Here is an 18,103-nt window from a genome sequence, read left to right as displayed (position 1 = left end):
TTACCATCGTTTCTTACTGTATTCACGGAGACAAGAGCCGTCGCTATTTTCATTTTTAAACACTTGCAGTCTGTATAATTCATAATTATGTATTATTCATAAACACAACATTCTTTATAAATCTCTCCAACAGTGTAGCATTAGCCGTTAGCCACGGAGCATAGCCTCAAACTCATTCAGAATCAAATGTAAACATCAAAATAAACACTGTACTTACGCGATTAGACATGCTGCATGACGAACACTTTGTAAAGATCCATTTTGAGGGTTATATTAGCTGTTTGAACTTTTTTTATGTTGTTTAAAGCAAGCGCGAGCTCTTGGGGCATGGAGCACGAGATTTAAAGGGCCACACACCCTGAATCGGCTCATTTCTAACTATGCCCCAAAATAGGCAGTTAAAAAAATGAATTAAAAAAAAATCTATGGGGTATTTTGAGCTAAAACTTCACAGACACATTCAGGGGACACCTTAGACTTATATTACATCTTGTAAAAAAAGTTCTAGGGCACCTTTAATGAATTAAATGTTCAAGGTGTCTGAATAAATTTTGGTTTGACTGTATATATTACATCTTGTGAAACGAGGGATAATAGGTCCCCTTTAAGTATCAATTCATAATTCAAAATATATTTTTGTTAATCAATCAATATCCTTCCTGACATTCATACATATATCATATATATATATATATATATATATATATATATATATATATATATATATATATATATATATATATATATATATATATGCCAATACTCTCAGTCTCATAATCCCTTAATTCACTACAGCCTTGCAATTATTCTTCTCCATAATGAACAGTACAGACACAACATCAATATTCTAATAAAACCATCAATTAGAGCGCTGTGAATAAGTGAATCTGTGTTTAAATTATGCAAGGCTTGTAACACCTCTGAGAGGATCTGTGTCGATTGAGGAGAGGGCAGAAGACTCAAGGGTAGAATACATTTGCAACACCGTTAATATCTACAACAGTCCCTCATGGTGGTCTCCGGCCAGGCTCCGCACCAAAATGATGTAATCACGCGGAGGATCCGATTTACTTTGGCTCCTTGTTGTATTACTATTTCAAAGACTACATCACAGAAATTCTAGATGTGCAGCAAAGAAACATATATACATTTTTTTTCCATAAAATCACTACACGCAGGCCCTTTAACGCTTTTTGATATCAGGTTGAGATCTTAGCATTACAAGACTCAAGTTTCTCACCTCGCCTTTGTTCTCACAGTGTCCATTGAGCTTCAATCGAAAGCAAATGTCTAAATAAAAGCTTCAAATGACAACAGGATTAAGGTGTAATGTGCTCCTTATAATGTAGTGTAGTTTTCCTATTAGCGTCAACGTTGCTTCTCGCTGTTCATGCCTTTTAGCTGATGAATATGTCAGCGTTGGCATGTTTCTTTTCATTCTTGCCAGTTCAGCTGGAATAAACCTGACCAACAAATAGCGACTCAAAGTTTGCAAAAGCATAAATTAGATGTTTTTTCCAAAGTTGCGGAGCTAAATGCTCACTAAAGCTAGATATATACAAAAAGTATAGTGTATCTTGAAAAATATCGCTGGAATTAAATTGCATTTAAATATCTAATTAGATAATTAGATTTGCAGCACAATTCAAATAGGGCAGATGCCAACATGGGCAGGTTGTGTGACAAGCAACGAAATGAATGAACTAAAGGCAAGGAACAAGAAAATACGACCCACACTACAATAAATATTAGTTCTCTTAAAATCTGTGCTGACCACAATGTCTGTGTGCTGTAAATCATTGTCTGTTAAGAGCATGAAAACAAATCACAATTCAAAAGATATTTAGAAACCAAACATTTCAAACAAGATTATGACGACGAGTCAGTTTTTTCAACCCAGCATCATCCAAACATATGGCAATATTAATACATTTCATTGATATTAAGGACAGTTGTGTTTACTTTTATTTTTCTGTTAGTGTGCTGGGTTTCTTCTTGATGTCTAATGTAAAACACGGGTAGTGCAGTCAAAGTCCTCTTATACAAGAAAAAAAAGGACAATACTGCCACCTAATGGTAATAAGCAAAATTTCTATTTATGTTCCCAAAGTTGTTCCCTTGACCAAGAGTCAAAGCTTAGTACAAAAATCACACCAGACATCTTAATCTTTAAAATGTTGAATACAGTGGTCAATCTCTAAAAATCAGACCCTAGTTGACTATATTTGGACAGCTAATCTGAGTTCACTTAAAGGGTTAGTTCACCCAAAAATGAAAATAATGTCATTTATTATTTGCCCTCATGCCGTTCCACACCTGTAAGATCTTTGTTAATCTTCGGAACACAAATTAAGATATTTTTGTTGAAATCCGATGGCTCAGTGAGGCCTCCATAACCAGCAATGACATTTCCTCTCTCAAGATCCATTAATGTACTAAAAACGTATTTAAATCAGTTCATGTGAGTACAGTGGTTCAATATTAATATTATAAAGTGACAAGAATATTTTTGACGTGCCAAAAAAACAAAATAACGACTTATTTAGTGATGGCCGATTTCAAAACACTGCTTCAGGAAGCTTCGGAGCGTTATGAATCAGCGTATCGAATCATGATTCGGATCGCGTGTCAAACCGCCAAACTGCTGAAATCACGTGACTTTGGCGCTCAGAACCACTGATTCGACACAAAAGATTAATTTATGCTGTGTTTTGAAATCGGCCATCACTAGGTAAGTCGTTATTTAGTTTTTTTTTGGCGCACCAAAATATTATAAAGTGACGAGAGTATTTAACATTGAACCACTGTACTCACATGAACCGATTTAAATATGTTTTTAGTACCTTTATGGATCTTGAGAGAGGAAATGTCATTGCTCCCTATGCAGACCTCACGGAGACCATCGGATTTCAACTAAAATATCTTAATTTGTGTTCTGAAGATTAACGAAGGTCTTACAGGTGTGGAACGGCATGAGGGTGAGTAATAAATGACAGAATTTTCATTTTTGGGTGAACTAACCCTTTAAATACACTGTATTTTATGTTTGACCTAACATGAGTATGACACCACTAGATGGCAGTAAAGACAAATAATATATCTACTAGAAACTGAAATTGCTAGAATCTACATGACAATTCTGCTTGAGACATTGACCTCCTAAAAAAAAACCTTAGGCTAAAGCACATACCTCTGGTTGAACATTCCTCTAAAGTTGTAATTGGCTCTGTAGTTGGGAATGGGTTTGGGGTCCAGAGGTCTATAGATAGCTGGCTCCCCTCGCTTCATGGCCAAGCCATTCAACTCCACTGTAGGAGTGATGCTGCCTGCAAAAAGGAAAAAGATGGATCAGTGACCCCCTTTTTCATAGTGCACAAAATTGTAAAAATATAAGGATTACTTAAAATATATATTTTAAATTATTTATTTTATTTTTTATTTTATTTGATATAGCAGATAAACACTTTCAAATGGTTTACCTACACTACCACCCTAGGCCCCCGTGAAGAACGCTGCTCTACTTTACAGCATATTATGGCCAGTTATAATGTCCCTGAGAGATGTTGGTACCTGGGTTGCTGTTGCTGTCGGCTTTAGGGGAGCGGGGAGGAGGTCGGGGGAGACTGCTCTCTGTCAGGGCCATGGTAGCTGTGGAGTGCTGGGCCTTTTTGATGCTGCTGCCTTCTGACTCCCATACCTGGTTCCCCAAGCTCAGCTGCACCGTGAAGATCTGCACACACAATCCAGCAGGAGAACTAGGGTGATTGTTTTCTATGTTATAGTGGACTATTTTCTTAGTGAAAGTTTTTAGATAACCTAGAATTTGTCTACAAGTAACACAAAATAACTCAAATCAATATTTTATGTCTGTGTATTTATTTATTTAGCCAAGTAGCTATAAAATAAGTAGGATAATGTACAGTCAGCAAGTCATTTTCGCAAGATAAGAGCTTTCAAGATTATACAAGATCCTGATTGCCATGTCAGGTTTTATTTTGCATTAAAGACTGCACATTATTCCATAATTGCTAAGCATTTTTTACAGATTTGGGCTCTTGGCAGCAATACATTTGCAACAAAACTATTGCAAGGTGATCTAAATTAAAGGATCACCTGAGGGACTGTCTTGAGCGACATGATTTGAATTCTTGCAAGAAAACAAATAATTTCTGGTTAAATATTTGTATTAGGTTTAATAAATTACATTAAACGTACTAATTAAATTAATATGCAATAAAATTAAGGTTAAAACTTCACCATAAGGTTTCATTTGTTAACATCAGTTAGTGCATCAGATCAGGGGTTCTCAAACATTTTTGGGGCCAGGGACCCCTTTTAGGAACATTTTCCAAGGACCCCCATAATTATAACAGTGATTAAACCCAAAGGAAATGTGGGTGGGAATAATGAACACAATATGCTTGTTTTATTGGCACAAATAGTCCCAAATCTGTAAATAAGCACTTTTCAATAATACAGCATTTTTCGTAAAATAAGTTGCACCTGAGTAGTCGCACTGGGTCAAACAAACATTGAGGTATCAGTCCCATTTTACTATTACATTAAAAAATAAAATAAATGTAAAATACCATTAAATAAAATGTTTACATACATTTTAACACATTTACATACACTGTTTACATACATTTCCCCTCACTTGACAACAAATCCATTAAATTGAATGGTATTCAGAACAAAACATGAAAAATACAAGTATCCTACAAAATAAGCAAATGATAGTGGCATTCATTACATACAACATTTATTTTACAGCCTAAAATTTATTTAAAGTGAAACTGAAACTGTCATTGGGCTCCTCTCTCATTGGGCCAAATATTTCCATATTAGCATTTATTATGTAAGCAAGGCTTTGTACTTCAGTTATGTCCCCACATGTCCCCAAAACAGCATCCTTATGTGCAAAAATGTGTTTAGAATAACAGTGCGATGGTAGGGCAGTGGTCACGTTGACCGACACAGCCTACATATACAAACGTCCATTTAAATTCAGCCGAATAACTTTTTCTCTGTTTGGATGACTGCATTTTTAGTTTGATGATGAATGGGCTGTGATATCTAGTTAGAAATGCTAGAAACTGATATGTTGTTGTGCGAGCGTGAAGCGCTGGCGCGATCAATTGGATTTTTTTCCTTATAGCAGCTGAAAAAAACAAACAAACAAAAAAAAAAAAAACTTAAATACAGATAAGAGTAAGACATCATTCAAAACAGGGTCTATTTTTGTGTACATTCATAATATCATCAAAACATTTGCTTTCCTAAAATAAAGAAAACTAACAGGGACGTGCTTTCCGAGTCTCAGTCTCGGTGAATTTTTCTGGAACAAAAAAAAAAAAAAAAAAACAGCGAAGACTTGTAGCACAGACATGAGAAATATGTCTATAATAACCTTTAAGCGTCTACTTTTTGCTTATTTGACGTTACATTATTTAAAGGTGCAATATGTAAGATTTTTGCAGTAAAATATCCAAAAACCACTAGGCCAGTGTTATATATTTTGTTCACTTGAGTACTTACAATATCTCAAATGTTTCTAACTATTTGTAAATCGTGAGAAAATTGCAATTTTAACCAAGGCTCCGGGACGTGTGAGGAGTCGCCTGTAAATTGCGTCATACCCGCAAAGCTTACGCTGCATGTCCTACACCTTCCCTATTCTATTTACGGAACGAACGCAGCACCAGTTCTGTTTTTTCCCTAAGTAGAATAGGGAACGCGTAGGACATACAGATTAAGCTTTTTGAAGAATACGAAAATGCGGTTTTGGCAGAAGCACGTGCAAGGCTATCATTTGTTTATATAAAGCATATACGTTTAAATTTTTTTTTTTTTTTTGAAAATGACCGATTGTTTCGCTAGATAAGACCCTTATTCCTCGTCTGGTATCGTTTAAAGCCCTTTGAAGCTGCACTGAAACTGTCATTTTGACCATTTGGAGGCCACTGAAGTCCACTATAAGGAGAATAATCCTGGAATATTTTCATCAAAAACCTTCATTTCTTTTCGACTGAAGAAAGAAAGACACAAACATCTTGGATGACATGGGAGTGAGTAAATTATCAGGAAAATTTTATTTGAAAGTGGACTAACCCTTTAAGGTTTAAGGCTGAACCACTTGTAGTCACGTGGACTTTTTTTTAACGATTATCTTTACTACCTTTCCGGGCCTTGAAATTTGTTATGACATTGCTGTGTATAGGGATGTCAGAAGCTCTCGGAGTTCATCAAAAATATCTTACGGGTGTGGAACAACATGAGGGTGAGTAATTAATGACAGATTTCATTTTCAGAATTAACCCTAAATATGACGTTATTAATAAAACACATTTTCATTAGTTCAAGTGAACTAATTTTTCATTAGTTTAAATCAATACATTTAAAAATACATTGAAAAAGACTCAAGAAAAGGGAGTGTAAAACTGTGGAAAAGCTGGAGTGTAGTGGGTGGGAAGAGGGGAAGACAACAACAAACAGACTACTAAAAAACTATTATTAACAAATCAAATACATTATGATAAATTATTCCTAGAAATATCAGCAAATCAGCATTATAACTTTGCAGAGCTATTGGTCTACATGAAAAATTAGGAAGGTGGTCTATAATAATATTTTCATTACATTTACAAGAACTCTAATCTCTGAACAATTGACACACAGAAAGAATAAAGGTATAGTTACTTTTTTGTTCATTCTTCTTTGAATTTTCAGTCTACATCATTGTCTTCTGTGTATCAGAATAATTCGCATTTTATGATCAGACACTGTATCAGTGTCCTTATTTGCACATATACATTTCATTTGAAGAAGACAGGATGAAATGCGTTCTCATATACGGTGCTGGTCCATGTTTGGAGCTCTAGAGTATATGAAATATGTCCATAAAAAATTGAAATGCTCCAGTCCGGATACGTGCGGTAATATCTGCGTTGTGAGTGTTGTTAAACTCATCTTGGCATTCCATGTAGAAACCGCACTGTGTGTTGTTACTGGTTACATATTAAATATTGTTAGTCATATTTTCCATGTGTTGGTAGTCAAGCTGCAGCTTTGACCGCATCATGGGGAAAATGCACACAACACTTTTGTGCTACTGTAAGGAGGAAACAAACACTTACAATACATGTCCAAACGCAAATATGAACAGGCAAGTGAAGGAACAGCGCTGAAACGGTCTTTTGTGACATGTGAATTCTCTGCTATAAGGTGATCTCATGCATAATACAGCGCAGTGATTGGATTACCACCTACAGCTGGTGTGTGGTGAGCGCACTGGCGCTGTTGTACTGTGGCTGCCGTCGCATCATCCAAGTGGATGCTGCACACTGGTGGTGGATGAGGAGAGACCCCTGATATGATTGTAAAGCGCTTTGGGTGTACAGTAGTACATATGACAGCCCTATATAAATGCCTTTCATTCATTCATTCATTAAAAGAGTTCATTCTTATGAATAGGGGCTTTCGCACCGAATAGTTCTAGGAACTCAGTTATAGGATCTAGCCACTAGGATAGTTCCCAGAGAACTTACTTCTCCCCCGGGCCATGTTCCTGGTTCTCTGAAGTGGCCGACAGCGGCATCTTTATGCACGGCATTTACAAATGCTAAAAAAGGGTGGATGGGTGACGCCGTGATCGGAGCTGTGTTTGTTGTGTGTCGTGGATTTCTTGATAACGGAGATGGAATGTAGACGCACAATTTACGCAGCTGAAAGAGCAAAAAGTGGGGCTAAGAGATGAAATCTCCAATGACAACTTTCAGTATTATACGTATATCATTGACGTGGAGAAAAGAACAACCCTGCAGACAACAGGTAAATGCCGTTATTGCTGTTTTCCATGTTCGTGGAGTAAATACGTTTACATGGCTTTTGGTGCCAGTGTTTGACCAATCAACATACATTTACATCACTGGTAGTTCCTATAATGCTGGTTTAGACCATACTCTGAAGTAGGAGCTAATTTAGTTCCCCCAAAAGGAGTTCCTGGAACAAAAATCATTCCAAGTTCCTGCGGTGCAAATCCAGGTACTTCAGCCAAACTATGAAAACGTTCCTCCGGTGCGAAAGCCCCTAATAATGCCAAGAAAAACTGATGATGTAGATGCGTACTCTCCAGCCATGGCAGCCAATCACCACTTTGAATTAACGCATATACCTCACTTTTCGTGATGTTGGTTCAACTTTGCTTTTAAGTGGAAGAACGAAACAGCTCCAAAAAACTAAAAATAACCACTTTTCCATTAAAGGTGCAATATGTAAGATTTTTGCAGTAAAATATCCAAAAACCAACAGGCCAGTGTTATATATTTTGTATATACGTTGAGTACTTACAATATCCCAAATGTTTCCAACTATTTGTAAATCGCGAGAAAATTGCAATTTTAACCAAGGCTCCGGGACGTGTGAGGAGTCGCCTGTTAATTGCGTTATACCCGCGTTACCCTCGGTTTCCGGTTTTATTTTGTAGAAACCATGGAAACACCAAAGACGATTTAATATTTACATGTTTTAATAGACAAGGGAACAACTGTTTTGATATATTTATAGACATAAAATGAATTATTGTTATATAGCTCAACATGTTTAGTCTTATCGTTTAAATTAAATCAAATTTTCTTAATTTACCGTGCCTCAGAAAAAACACTATTTTGTGAAGTAGCTAATATAGCATAATCAGATGCAGCTTTATTTTTAGTAACAGTAATACAGAATTTTCTCCATCATACAATACGTTTTAAAATGAATTGCATGCCATTTATCAACACAAGCCATCCAGCATTTAATATAATATTCTAAAATATTATATATACTGCAGTGTATCTCAAACAAGTGTCTCACAGCAGCCACCGAGCGAACGCACAGTCACGTTATAACATCCTTTAACACCCTCAAATGTATCTAATATGATAAACACAGATGTGTTACCTCATACTCATGACCGGAAAAGCGGAAGCGGCGCCAGCAACTGTGTCATAATAAAAGTTCCGCTGCTTGCGGCGTGTGTTGCGCAATCGCTCCTGCGTCCTCGTTCAGCTCCCACAACACTTGGTCCTGCTCTGCTTCACACTACAATGACGTTAATAATCGCATCCATGAACACGATTTCTTCCCGAGTCCTATCCCTATTCTTTTGCACCATCCTTTGAGGTGAAGACCATATGTCCCAAGATTCCGCACTCAAACTTGGCGTCATCAAGCTACGCCTTTGTTTTGAATAGGCCTCTAGCGACCTCTAGCGGACTGAATTCTTATATACTGCACCTTTAATAATAAACAATGAGTGCTATTGTTGTTTTCAATGATGTGCAACCTGTACAAAAAAAAAAAATGTGTTTTATGGTTTCATGACCCTTTAACAGTACCTTAGCATGTGCAGGCCCTTTCTCATTCAGCAGCTTATATTGAGGTTGAATCCTGTTGAAACGGGCTAACTCATTCACCAAACACATGGGAGTTTTCTCTTTAGGGTTTGCCATGTTTTCTTGAGGAGGGCCTGTCAGAAAGAGACACAGCTTAAACACATGCAAGAATGAACAAATGCATGTCAAGTTTTTCACAATATTTTACATATTGTTCCAAAAAAAAAAAAAAAAAAGCTAAATACAGCTACATAAAGTTAAATACAAAGGTACACTGCAGTTCAAAAGTTTAGGGTCAGAAAGACTTTTATTCCGCAAGGATGCATTAAATTAATGTAAAGTGACAGTAAAGACATTTATAATGTTACAAAAGATGATTTGAATAATAAAAAAATGCTGTTCCTTTGAACTTTCGATTCATGAATGAATGCTCATAAAATGTAGCACAGTTTCCATTGAAATATTAAAGGGTTAGTTCACCCAAAAATGAAAATTATGTCATTAATGACTCAACCTCATGTCGTTCCAAACCCGTAAGACCTCCGTTCATCTTCGAAACACAGTTTAAGATATTTTAGATTTAGTCCGAGAGCTTTCTGTCCCTCCATTGAAAATGTTTGTACGGTATACTGTCCATGTCCAGAAAGGTAATAAAAACATCATCAAAGTAGTCCATGTGACATCAGTGGGTTAGTTAGTTAGTTAGTTAGTTAGTTGAAGCATCGAAAATACATTTTGTTCCAAAAATAACAAAAACTACAACTTTATTCAGCATTGTATTCTCTTCCGGAATCCTTTCCATTTAATTGATTCCATTGAATCCTTTCATCCGTCAGCGTTGGTAATGCACTTTTACGTTGTTGTTTTTGGCAATTAGGACATCCGCGACATGAACACTTACGCACCATTATAAAAAATATAGCAATACCAAAATACAAACAATGTAGAATAGCTTGAATACAGCGTGCGTCTCCCTCAGACTGTAAACGAAGCTCGGGCGCACCAGATAACATGTCAGCAGCGTCTTACATCAGCAGCGTCACTGCGGAGTCATGAACCCGGATTGACAACAGACCCATAAGAGAATACAATGCTGAATAAAGTCGTAGTTTTTGTTATTTTTGGACCAAAATGTATTTTCGATGCTTCAAAAACTTCTAACTAACCCACTGATGTCACATGGACTACTTTGATGATGTTTTTATTACCTTTCTGGACATGGACAGTATACCGTACATACACTTTCAATGGAGGGACAGAAAGCTATCGGACTAAATCTAAAATATCTTAAACTGTGTTCTGAAGATGAACGGAGGTCTTACCGGTTTGGAACAACATGAGGGTGAGTAATTAATGACATAATTTTCATTTTTGGGTAAACTAACCCTTTAAGCAGCACAACAGTTTTCAACATTCATAATTAATATGCTTCTTGAACACCAAAACAGCATATTGACTTGTGAAGAATGATTTTTGAAGGATCATGTGACACTGAAGACTGGAGTAATGATGCTGAAAATTCAGTTTTGCATCACAGGAATAAATTAAATGTTAAAAAATTGGAAACTTTTATTTTAAATTGTAATAAAAATTTCACAATATTACTGTTTTACTGTATAATTAATAAAAACATGCAACCATAAGAGACTTCTTTCAAAAACCTCAATAAAAATCTTACGAATCGTAAACTTTTGATGATAGCGTATATAATGTTATCATTTAAAAGTGAACAAAGATCCTGTGAAATATTATTCCACTTGGTTTCAAATTTTGCCATCTAATGAATGACATTTAAACATTTTTAAGGGTCCGAATATTTTAGGGATATTGTATTTGTTTATTTTGTCATATTAAAATCAACCTAAAACAATGTCATTCCACAGAACTGCCTAATAAATGTTAACCATTACAACTGAAGAAATTTTTTATCAGATATTTACATTACACTGGGTTATTCACTCTTGTTTGTGAGAACAAAGAATCCATCTGACATAACAGAGTGCTGCAGGGATGATGTATTTTTGTTAGCATATTAGCACTTCCTTTTCCATTGTCCTGAAGTCAGTTTTTGAATGAGTGTTTGGTTAAATGCCTAAAATAAGGTCTGTGGTGAATACAAGCTCAAGATTTTTTCACTTATAATTATTTAGTCTTGAAAAAGGTGTTGCTAACAAGTGGCGAAATGGGACTACAGAGCTTGTAAACACTTCTACTCACAAGCCTGCTTTCACAGCCTCGCTGTGTTTATTGCGCTCTTGCAATCTATTCTAACTCGAATTTTCAGGGAAAATGAGAGAGTTGTCAGAAGCTTAGAGATTGTGATCAAGTTATGTAACTGTGGTGTAGTTTGTTTATAGCCTATAGATTTGTACTTTTGCTGATTGTATTTAGGCTTAAACATTTATAAAAGTTGTCTTCATTTGTGAATATTATCATGATACGTAAACATTTGTTGGTCACAGAGCTTATTTTCTGAAATCCAAAAGCCAATAGAAAAATCCTAGTGGGTTTTTGTCGAGGGAACCAGGGTGATGCTAACTTCGGTGCTGGCCTACAAAAATATATCATCACCGCAGCACTCTATACAACATACACTGCTTTTCTTTGTTTTCCCAAACATAATTTGCTTGGTAACTGAAACAGTTTCTCAACTAGACACAGCACATCCATGGCAGATTATGTTATCTGTTACAAGCATTACACTATAAACATCATAAACTAAACCAAAGACTTTAGATATACAAAGACACTCATACAATAAATTATTCCTGTGATGTCAAAGCTGAATTTTCAGCATCAGTCTTCAGTGTCACATGATCCTTCAGAAATCATTCTAATATGCTGATTTGATGCTTGCGAAACATTTATTATTATTATTTTTATTATTATTGTTATCAATTTTGAAGTATTTGCTGCATAAAATTTTTTGGGAAACACTGACACTATTCAAACATTTGTGGTAAGATTTAAAAATGGATGAATTAAATTGATCAAAAGTGACAGTAAAGACATTTATAATGTTACAAAAGATTTCTACTTAATAAATGCTTTAATAAATTTAATAAACATTTTATAAATTCAAGAAAATGCTGTTGATTGAACTGTTTTCAGCATTGATGCAGTGTTAATTTCGCTGACGAATAATTTGTGTCATAATTTGTCAACGACATTTATTCACAGACAAAAACGAGACGATGAATAAATAAAAATGCGTTTTGAATGACAAACTATTACTAAAATCTACCCTAATTTTCGTCAACTAATAAAAACGAGACGAAAATGATAGAGAGGGACGATTTGGGAAGATATCCAGTCAGGACTGCTGTCCTGTGTGGAAGATGCGCACATTTGAAGTGTAACGTGCTGATCTAACTGTGGAAAAAGCGGTGCCGTTACGCCCTCTACAGGCTCGCCCAGCAGCACTTCGCAATTAATAAATAGTGCAATTTATACCAAGCGATTGCTTATAAGCTAATGTTGATGAATTATGACAATGTTTACTACACAATGTTTATATGGTAATATGTTTTAGATGGTTGTGAGAACGCATATTTTATCTCCCTCATCTGAACTTAAATGAGCAGCCTGCTACAGTGCAGACTGCAGGCATTTCAAAATAAGAGTCACGGTGTATTGGTGTATGGTTTGTAATTATTATTTTTTCCTGGTCATTATTGTCATTTTGTTTACACAATAAACTGTATTTAATTTAATTTCTGTTTAATTAATAGTAAACTACTGTATCTTCTGTCACATTAAGGAAAGACTTGACACATTATTATATATATTTTACAGGTACAAGGGTTATTATAGTTAATTAAACCTAAAACCATAAGAAAAATCTTCATTACTTGAAATAAACATTAACTGAAATAAAATAAATATATAAAAAATGTTAACTTATTTTATTTCATTTAGCTTAACCTGATGTACTAAAATAACTAAAACAGAAATAGAAAAGAACTATGTAGACATTTAAAAGCAAAAACTAAAATACATAAACACAAATTACTAAAAGTTTTAACTGAAATTACAATGAAAGAAGAAAAACTAAAAATCAAATCTAATCAAAATTTTAAACAAAAACTATAATAGTTCCTCAATGATAAGTGTGTCAATCCCTGACAAGTACTGAATTGAGCTCTCTTTCGTGTGTTTTTGCACTTGAACGGTCAAAAAAAGTCCACTTTGGCGAGTAAAGTACAGTTGGTTGCCTTAAGTGAACATAAACAGTTTAGAGAGTATATCAGATGTATATCAGTGTATTGGATCTGTGCATTGTTAGAAAAATGCTTACTTAATGTATTACAATTTAACTAAATCTACTGTAGATTTAGTCGACTAAAACTAGACTAAAACAATTTCTGATGACCAAAATGACTAAAACTAAATCAAAATTTGCTGTCAAAATTAACACTGCATTGATGATAATAATATGTTTCTTGAGTACCAAATCAACATATTAGAATGATTTCTAAAGGATCACGTGACACTTAAGTCTAGAGTAATGATGCTGAAAATTCAGCTTTGCATCACAGGAATAAATTAAATTAATTTCAAAATATATTAAAATAGAAAACAGTTAATTTAATTTGTAATAATATTTTGCAATATTACCATTTTTACTGTATTTTTGATTAAATAAATGCATCCTTGGTGAGCATAAGAGACTTCTTTCAAATACATTAAAAAAATTTCATGTTTCCAAACTTTTGATAAGAACTGTATTACTATGAATAGGAGAAAGTGCAATGCACAATATGGCAGAATAAATCTTGCCTTCTAAATAAAAGAGCCAATCACCAATTGGTAAAGTCACTGCAGCTGCCTGTAGAAGCTCCGGTGGCTATAGAAACAGTTAGGCCGAATCCCAAATGGCACCCTAAACCCTCACAGTCTTCCTCTGAGTCCACACTTTTGTGACGTAATGCCACTTTGACTGCCGGGTAAAGTCCTCTGCGTAGTTCACAAACTTGCGGGCTCAGCTGAAGTGCGCATCGAGGGCGCTTGCACGCACCCTTCTGAAACCTAAAATGATAAATGGGACACCCTACGGTCTCATGGACTTAACGGACACGCACACACGGCGGCCATTGTAAGTCCACAAGACCGAAAGTGAATAGAGGTGTGCCATTTGGGATTCAGCCTCAGTGTTCTGAGATGTGTGTTCATGACAGCACATGTGTGTTGGCTGGTCCAGCCTGAAAAAAATGCTGGTTTTTGTCATGATTTGAGCATTTATGAACAAAATTTATGAGACAGTTGTTGTCAGATTTCATTGGTGATTTCAAATCTGAAATTTAAGCTTAGTGAACAGCTTTGGAAAATTTGAAGTTTCCCCATTCAAAGAGATAGGAGCTGCACTTGCATGACTGAAATAGCTGCCCGTGAGGCGTTTCAAAGATGGCCTTGAGTGAAGGGACCTTGACCAAACTGGCAAAATGGATCAGATTTGTATGCACTCAGCATCCTGGTACCTGATGGGCTGGCTGGTACAGTGGAGTCCACAAAGCCAGAGGCAGGGCTGGGGCAGGTGGGCGTTGTGGCTGGCACTGTGCCATTGATGGTGGGCTGCAGACCCAGAGCTCCTGGGCTGGGCATGGCCACAGCGGGCACCACAGCGGTCAGGCCAGGTCCAGACAAGGGGGCTGAGGTCTGCACTTTCACTTGAGCCATGCTCTATCACTGTTAAAACAACATGATTTAACATGAAACAGTCTCTCTCTACATCAAATGTACAGGCTGTAGTATTGTAGGTTACAAGCGAAATGCCCTTTCCACTCCATTATAGGACAGACGCGGTCAAGGACATGAAATAATTTCAAACCGGATAAGCCAAGCATGCTATTTTTAAAACAGACAAGGCTGTATCTTCTTTAACTCAAAGTTAACTCCGTCAGACAATAACTCATATATTGGCAGGCTGTCAGATCAGTATTACGTCTAAGCAGATGTCAAACAAAATAGAGTGCTGTGACAAAGTGCAACACAAAAGAAAAATAACCACTTCAGTGAAGAACAGTGGCTTGGATACATTACTTTCATTTCATATGGGTGAATTCAAAACAATTCAATGAATCACTTAAATGGATATGATCACTGTAAAATATGACAGTATTTCAGTGTTGTTATTAACTGAAACTACAACTATTAAAAAGCATTTTCATCTGACAAAGTAGAAATAAAATATAATAAATATAACATGAAAACACTACACTTAAAACTTAAATATATAAAAAAAAAAACGTAATAAATTAAAGCTAAATAGAAAAATTATAAAAGTTAGGCTACATGACAAAATTACTAAGCCTTAAAAGGGGTAGTTCACCCAAAAATGAAAATTCTGTCATCATTTACTTACCCTAAAGTTGGTCCAAACCTGTATGAATTTCTTTCTAACTTGTTTTGAAAACAAAAACAAAATATTTTGAAGAATATGAGAACCAACCGTCAATGGGCCTCATTGACTCCCATAGTTTTTTTTTTTTTCCCCCACATTATGGAAGTATGTAATTTCACCAAGTACAACATGTTCCTGGATCAACATCTTTGTTGAACCTGGAACAACATTCCAATCAACCAATCAGATTTGAGGGACAAGTTTACCATTTATGTCACATTTAGGCTCGCAACCAGGGTTAGTTGCTTCTACATCAGTGTTATTCATATATCTTTCCCCTCTGATTTTAGGGATGTTATGGGTAGTAATATGTTTAGGGGTAGAAATAGGGTTAAAGGAACACTCCACTTTTTTTGAAAATAGGCTCATTTTCCAACTCCCCTAGAGTTAAACAGTTGAGTTTTACCGTTTTTTTAATCCATTCAGCCGATCTCCGGGTCTGGCGGTACCACTTTTAGCATAGCTTAGCATAGTTCATTGAATCTGATTAGACCGTTAGCATCTCGCTCAAAAATGACCAAAGAGTTTCGATATTGTTCCTATTTAAAACTTGACTCTTCTGTAGTTACATCGCTGCATAATATCATTGCGCCTGCTGCACCTATGGTACGGCAGCAAAGTTCCTTGATTATTACGCCAGAATGAGAGTATAGTTCCTAGCCATATCAGCCTAGAAAATCGCAACTTTTCATTTTCCGTCAGCCTTAGTACACGATGTAACTACAGAAGAGTCAAGTTTTAAATAGGAAAAATATTGAAACTCTTTAGTTAATTTTGAGCGAGATGCTAACGGTCTAATCAGATTCAATGAACTATGCTAAGCTATGCTAAAAGTGGTACCGCCAGACCCGGAGATCGGCTGAATGGATAAAAAAAAACGGTAAAACTCAACTGTTTAACTCTAGGGGAGCTGGAAAATGAGCCTAAAATGAGCCTAGTGTTCCTTTAAGACTAAATTTTCGGACAGGAATGTTGTTCCAGGATCAACAAAATATGTTGATCCAGGAACATGTCTTACTTGGCAAAAATCACAGTGACCGGAAGTAATTGGGGCCCATCAACTGTTTGGTTTGCTGAAATTTAATAATAATAATATAAGACATAATATAATTCAAAATATCTTCTTTTGTGTTTAGAAGAAGAAAGCAATTCAGACAGGTTTGAAACAATTTGAACTATCCCTTTAAACTAAAATTAAACTAAATTTAAACTAAAACATATTAAAATGCCAACTGAAAATATAAAAATAAAGACTAATTTAAAAAAAAATCTGAATAAATACTAATAGTATATAAATAATACTAAAATAACACTGCTGTATTTGGGGGAAAATGTGATGGATATACTATCAGCTCCAGAAACAATGATGAATGAAAATGATAATAACGAAAATGAAAAAACGGAATGAATGAAAAGACCAAATTCTAGCCATTTTAGAGGTGAGCCAAGAAAACATATTTACCAAGTAAATGTCAATGTCTTTTACAATAATGTTTACTATTTTTATAACTTCCATGGGCTTTTCTGTACCTGGAAATAACCCTTTTAAAATCCCTGTATATTTCCAAAACGTACTATACAGCTTCACACTACAATAATTACATCAAATGTAATCAGTGCAAGACATCCATCCTTAAACAAACAAACCAAGTGTGACAAATGACGGACTGGAAGCAAGTCAGCATCAAGCCAGTGGAGTGACATTCGACTACTAGGATCCATCCTGGGCATTATTAGAGCAGAGGATGAGAAGACAGCTTTCTTTGTAAAGCTGACTCTCAAAAGTGAGGTCACTCTCTTCCCAGTTGACTATGCACTCACTGAGGGTGTCATTTTCTAAGGTCTGTTATGATTAACAAGACTACGATATGTTACATTCCCTTAAACATTAACATAAACTAGGCTAGGACTGTGTCTCAAACCCCTAATCTGGGTTTTGAAACACAACCTTCCTTTCCAGCACACAGGCCACCGGTCTGAACTCAGCTGGGAATGTGCAGACATCATGGCTGAACGACTAAATACCCCTCACATCTCATCGATGCACACCGTCTGAGCTGCCGCTAAACAACCAAACGACAGAGCGCAGTTTCAAGAGCAATCCTGAAGTCATCGCTACTTCAAACCACAACGCGTTTAATAATAATTGTTTACCTTCGTCCAGGGCCAGACCCCAGTTACACCTCCAACATTGGCAAACACTAAAGAGAACTGATGGTACCAGGACTGAACCAACATATGAGCAACACGTTTTTTTCCAGAAATAGTCCACTATGACGACGGCAAGGCACTGTTTGATGAATGGTGTGTGCTTAAGTTCATAATT

General features: G+C 35.8%; 1 protein-coding gene across 2 annotated transcripts in view; it reads right to left on the bottom strand.

Annotated features, from left to right (window-relative positions):
- The window catches only part of stau2 (staufen double-stranded RNA binding protein 2), a 181,068-nt gene extending 162,981 nt beyond the window's left edge, over positions 1-18,087 (bottom strand). For both annotated transcript variants that reach the window (XM_048175528.1, XM_048175529.1), the window contains exons 1-5: positions 17,932-18,087; positions 14,855-15,062; positions 9,381-9,511; positions 3,571-3,730; positions 3,191-3,326 (exon numbers count right to left, since the gene is read on the bottom strand). In XM_048175528.1, the coding sequence (XP_048031485.1) occupies positions 3,191-3,326; positions 3,571-3,730; positions 9,381-9,511; positions 14,855-15,053 (626 nt within the window). In that variant the 5' untranslated portion in view covers positions 15,054-15,062; positions 17,932-18,087. The remainder of the gene's footprint in view (positions 1-3,190; positions 3,327-3,570; positions 3,731-9,380; positions 9,512-14,854; positions 15,063-17,931) is intronic.
- Positions 18,088-18,103: the final 16 nt, after the last annotated feature.

Source organism: Megalobrama amblycephala, linkage group LG22 (assembly GCF_018812025.1).
Source record: "Megalobrama amblycephala isolate DHTTF-2021 linkage group LG22, ASM1881202v1, whole genome shotgun sequence".
NCBI classification, from domain to species: Eukaryota; Metazoa; Chordata; class Actinopteri; order Cypriniformes; family Xenocyprididae; genus Megalobrama; species Megalobrama amblycephala.
Note: the sequence above shows the minus strand (reverse complement) of the source record. Positions and strands in the feature narration are given on the sequence as shown.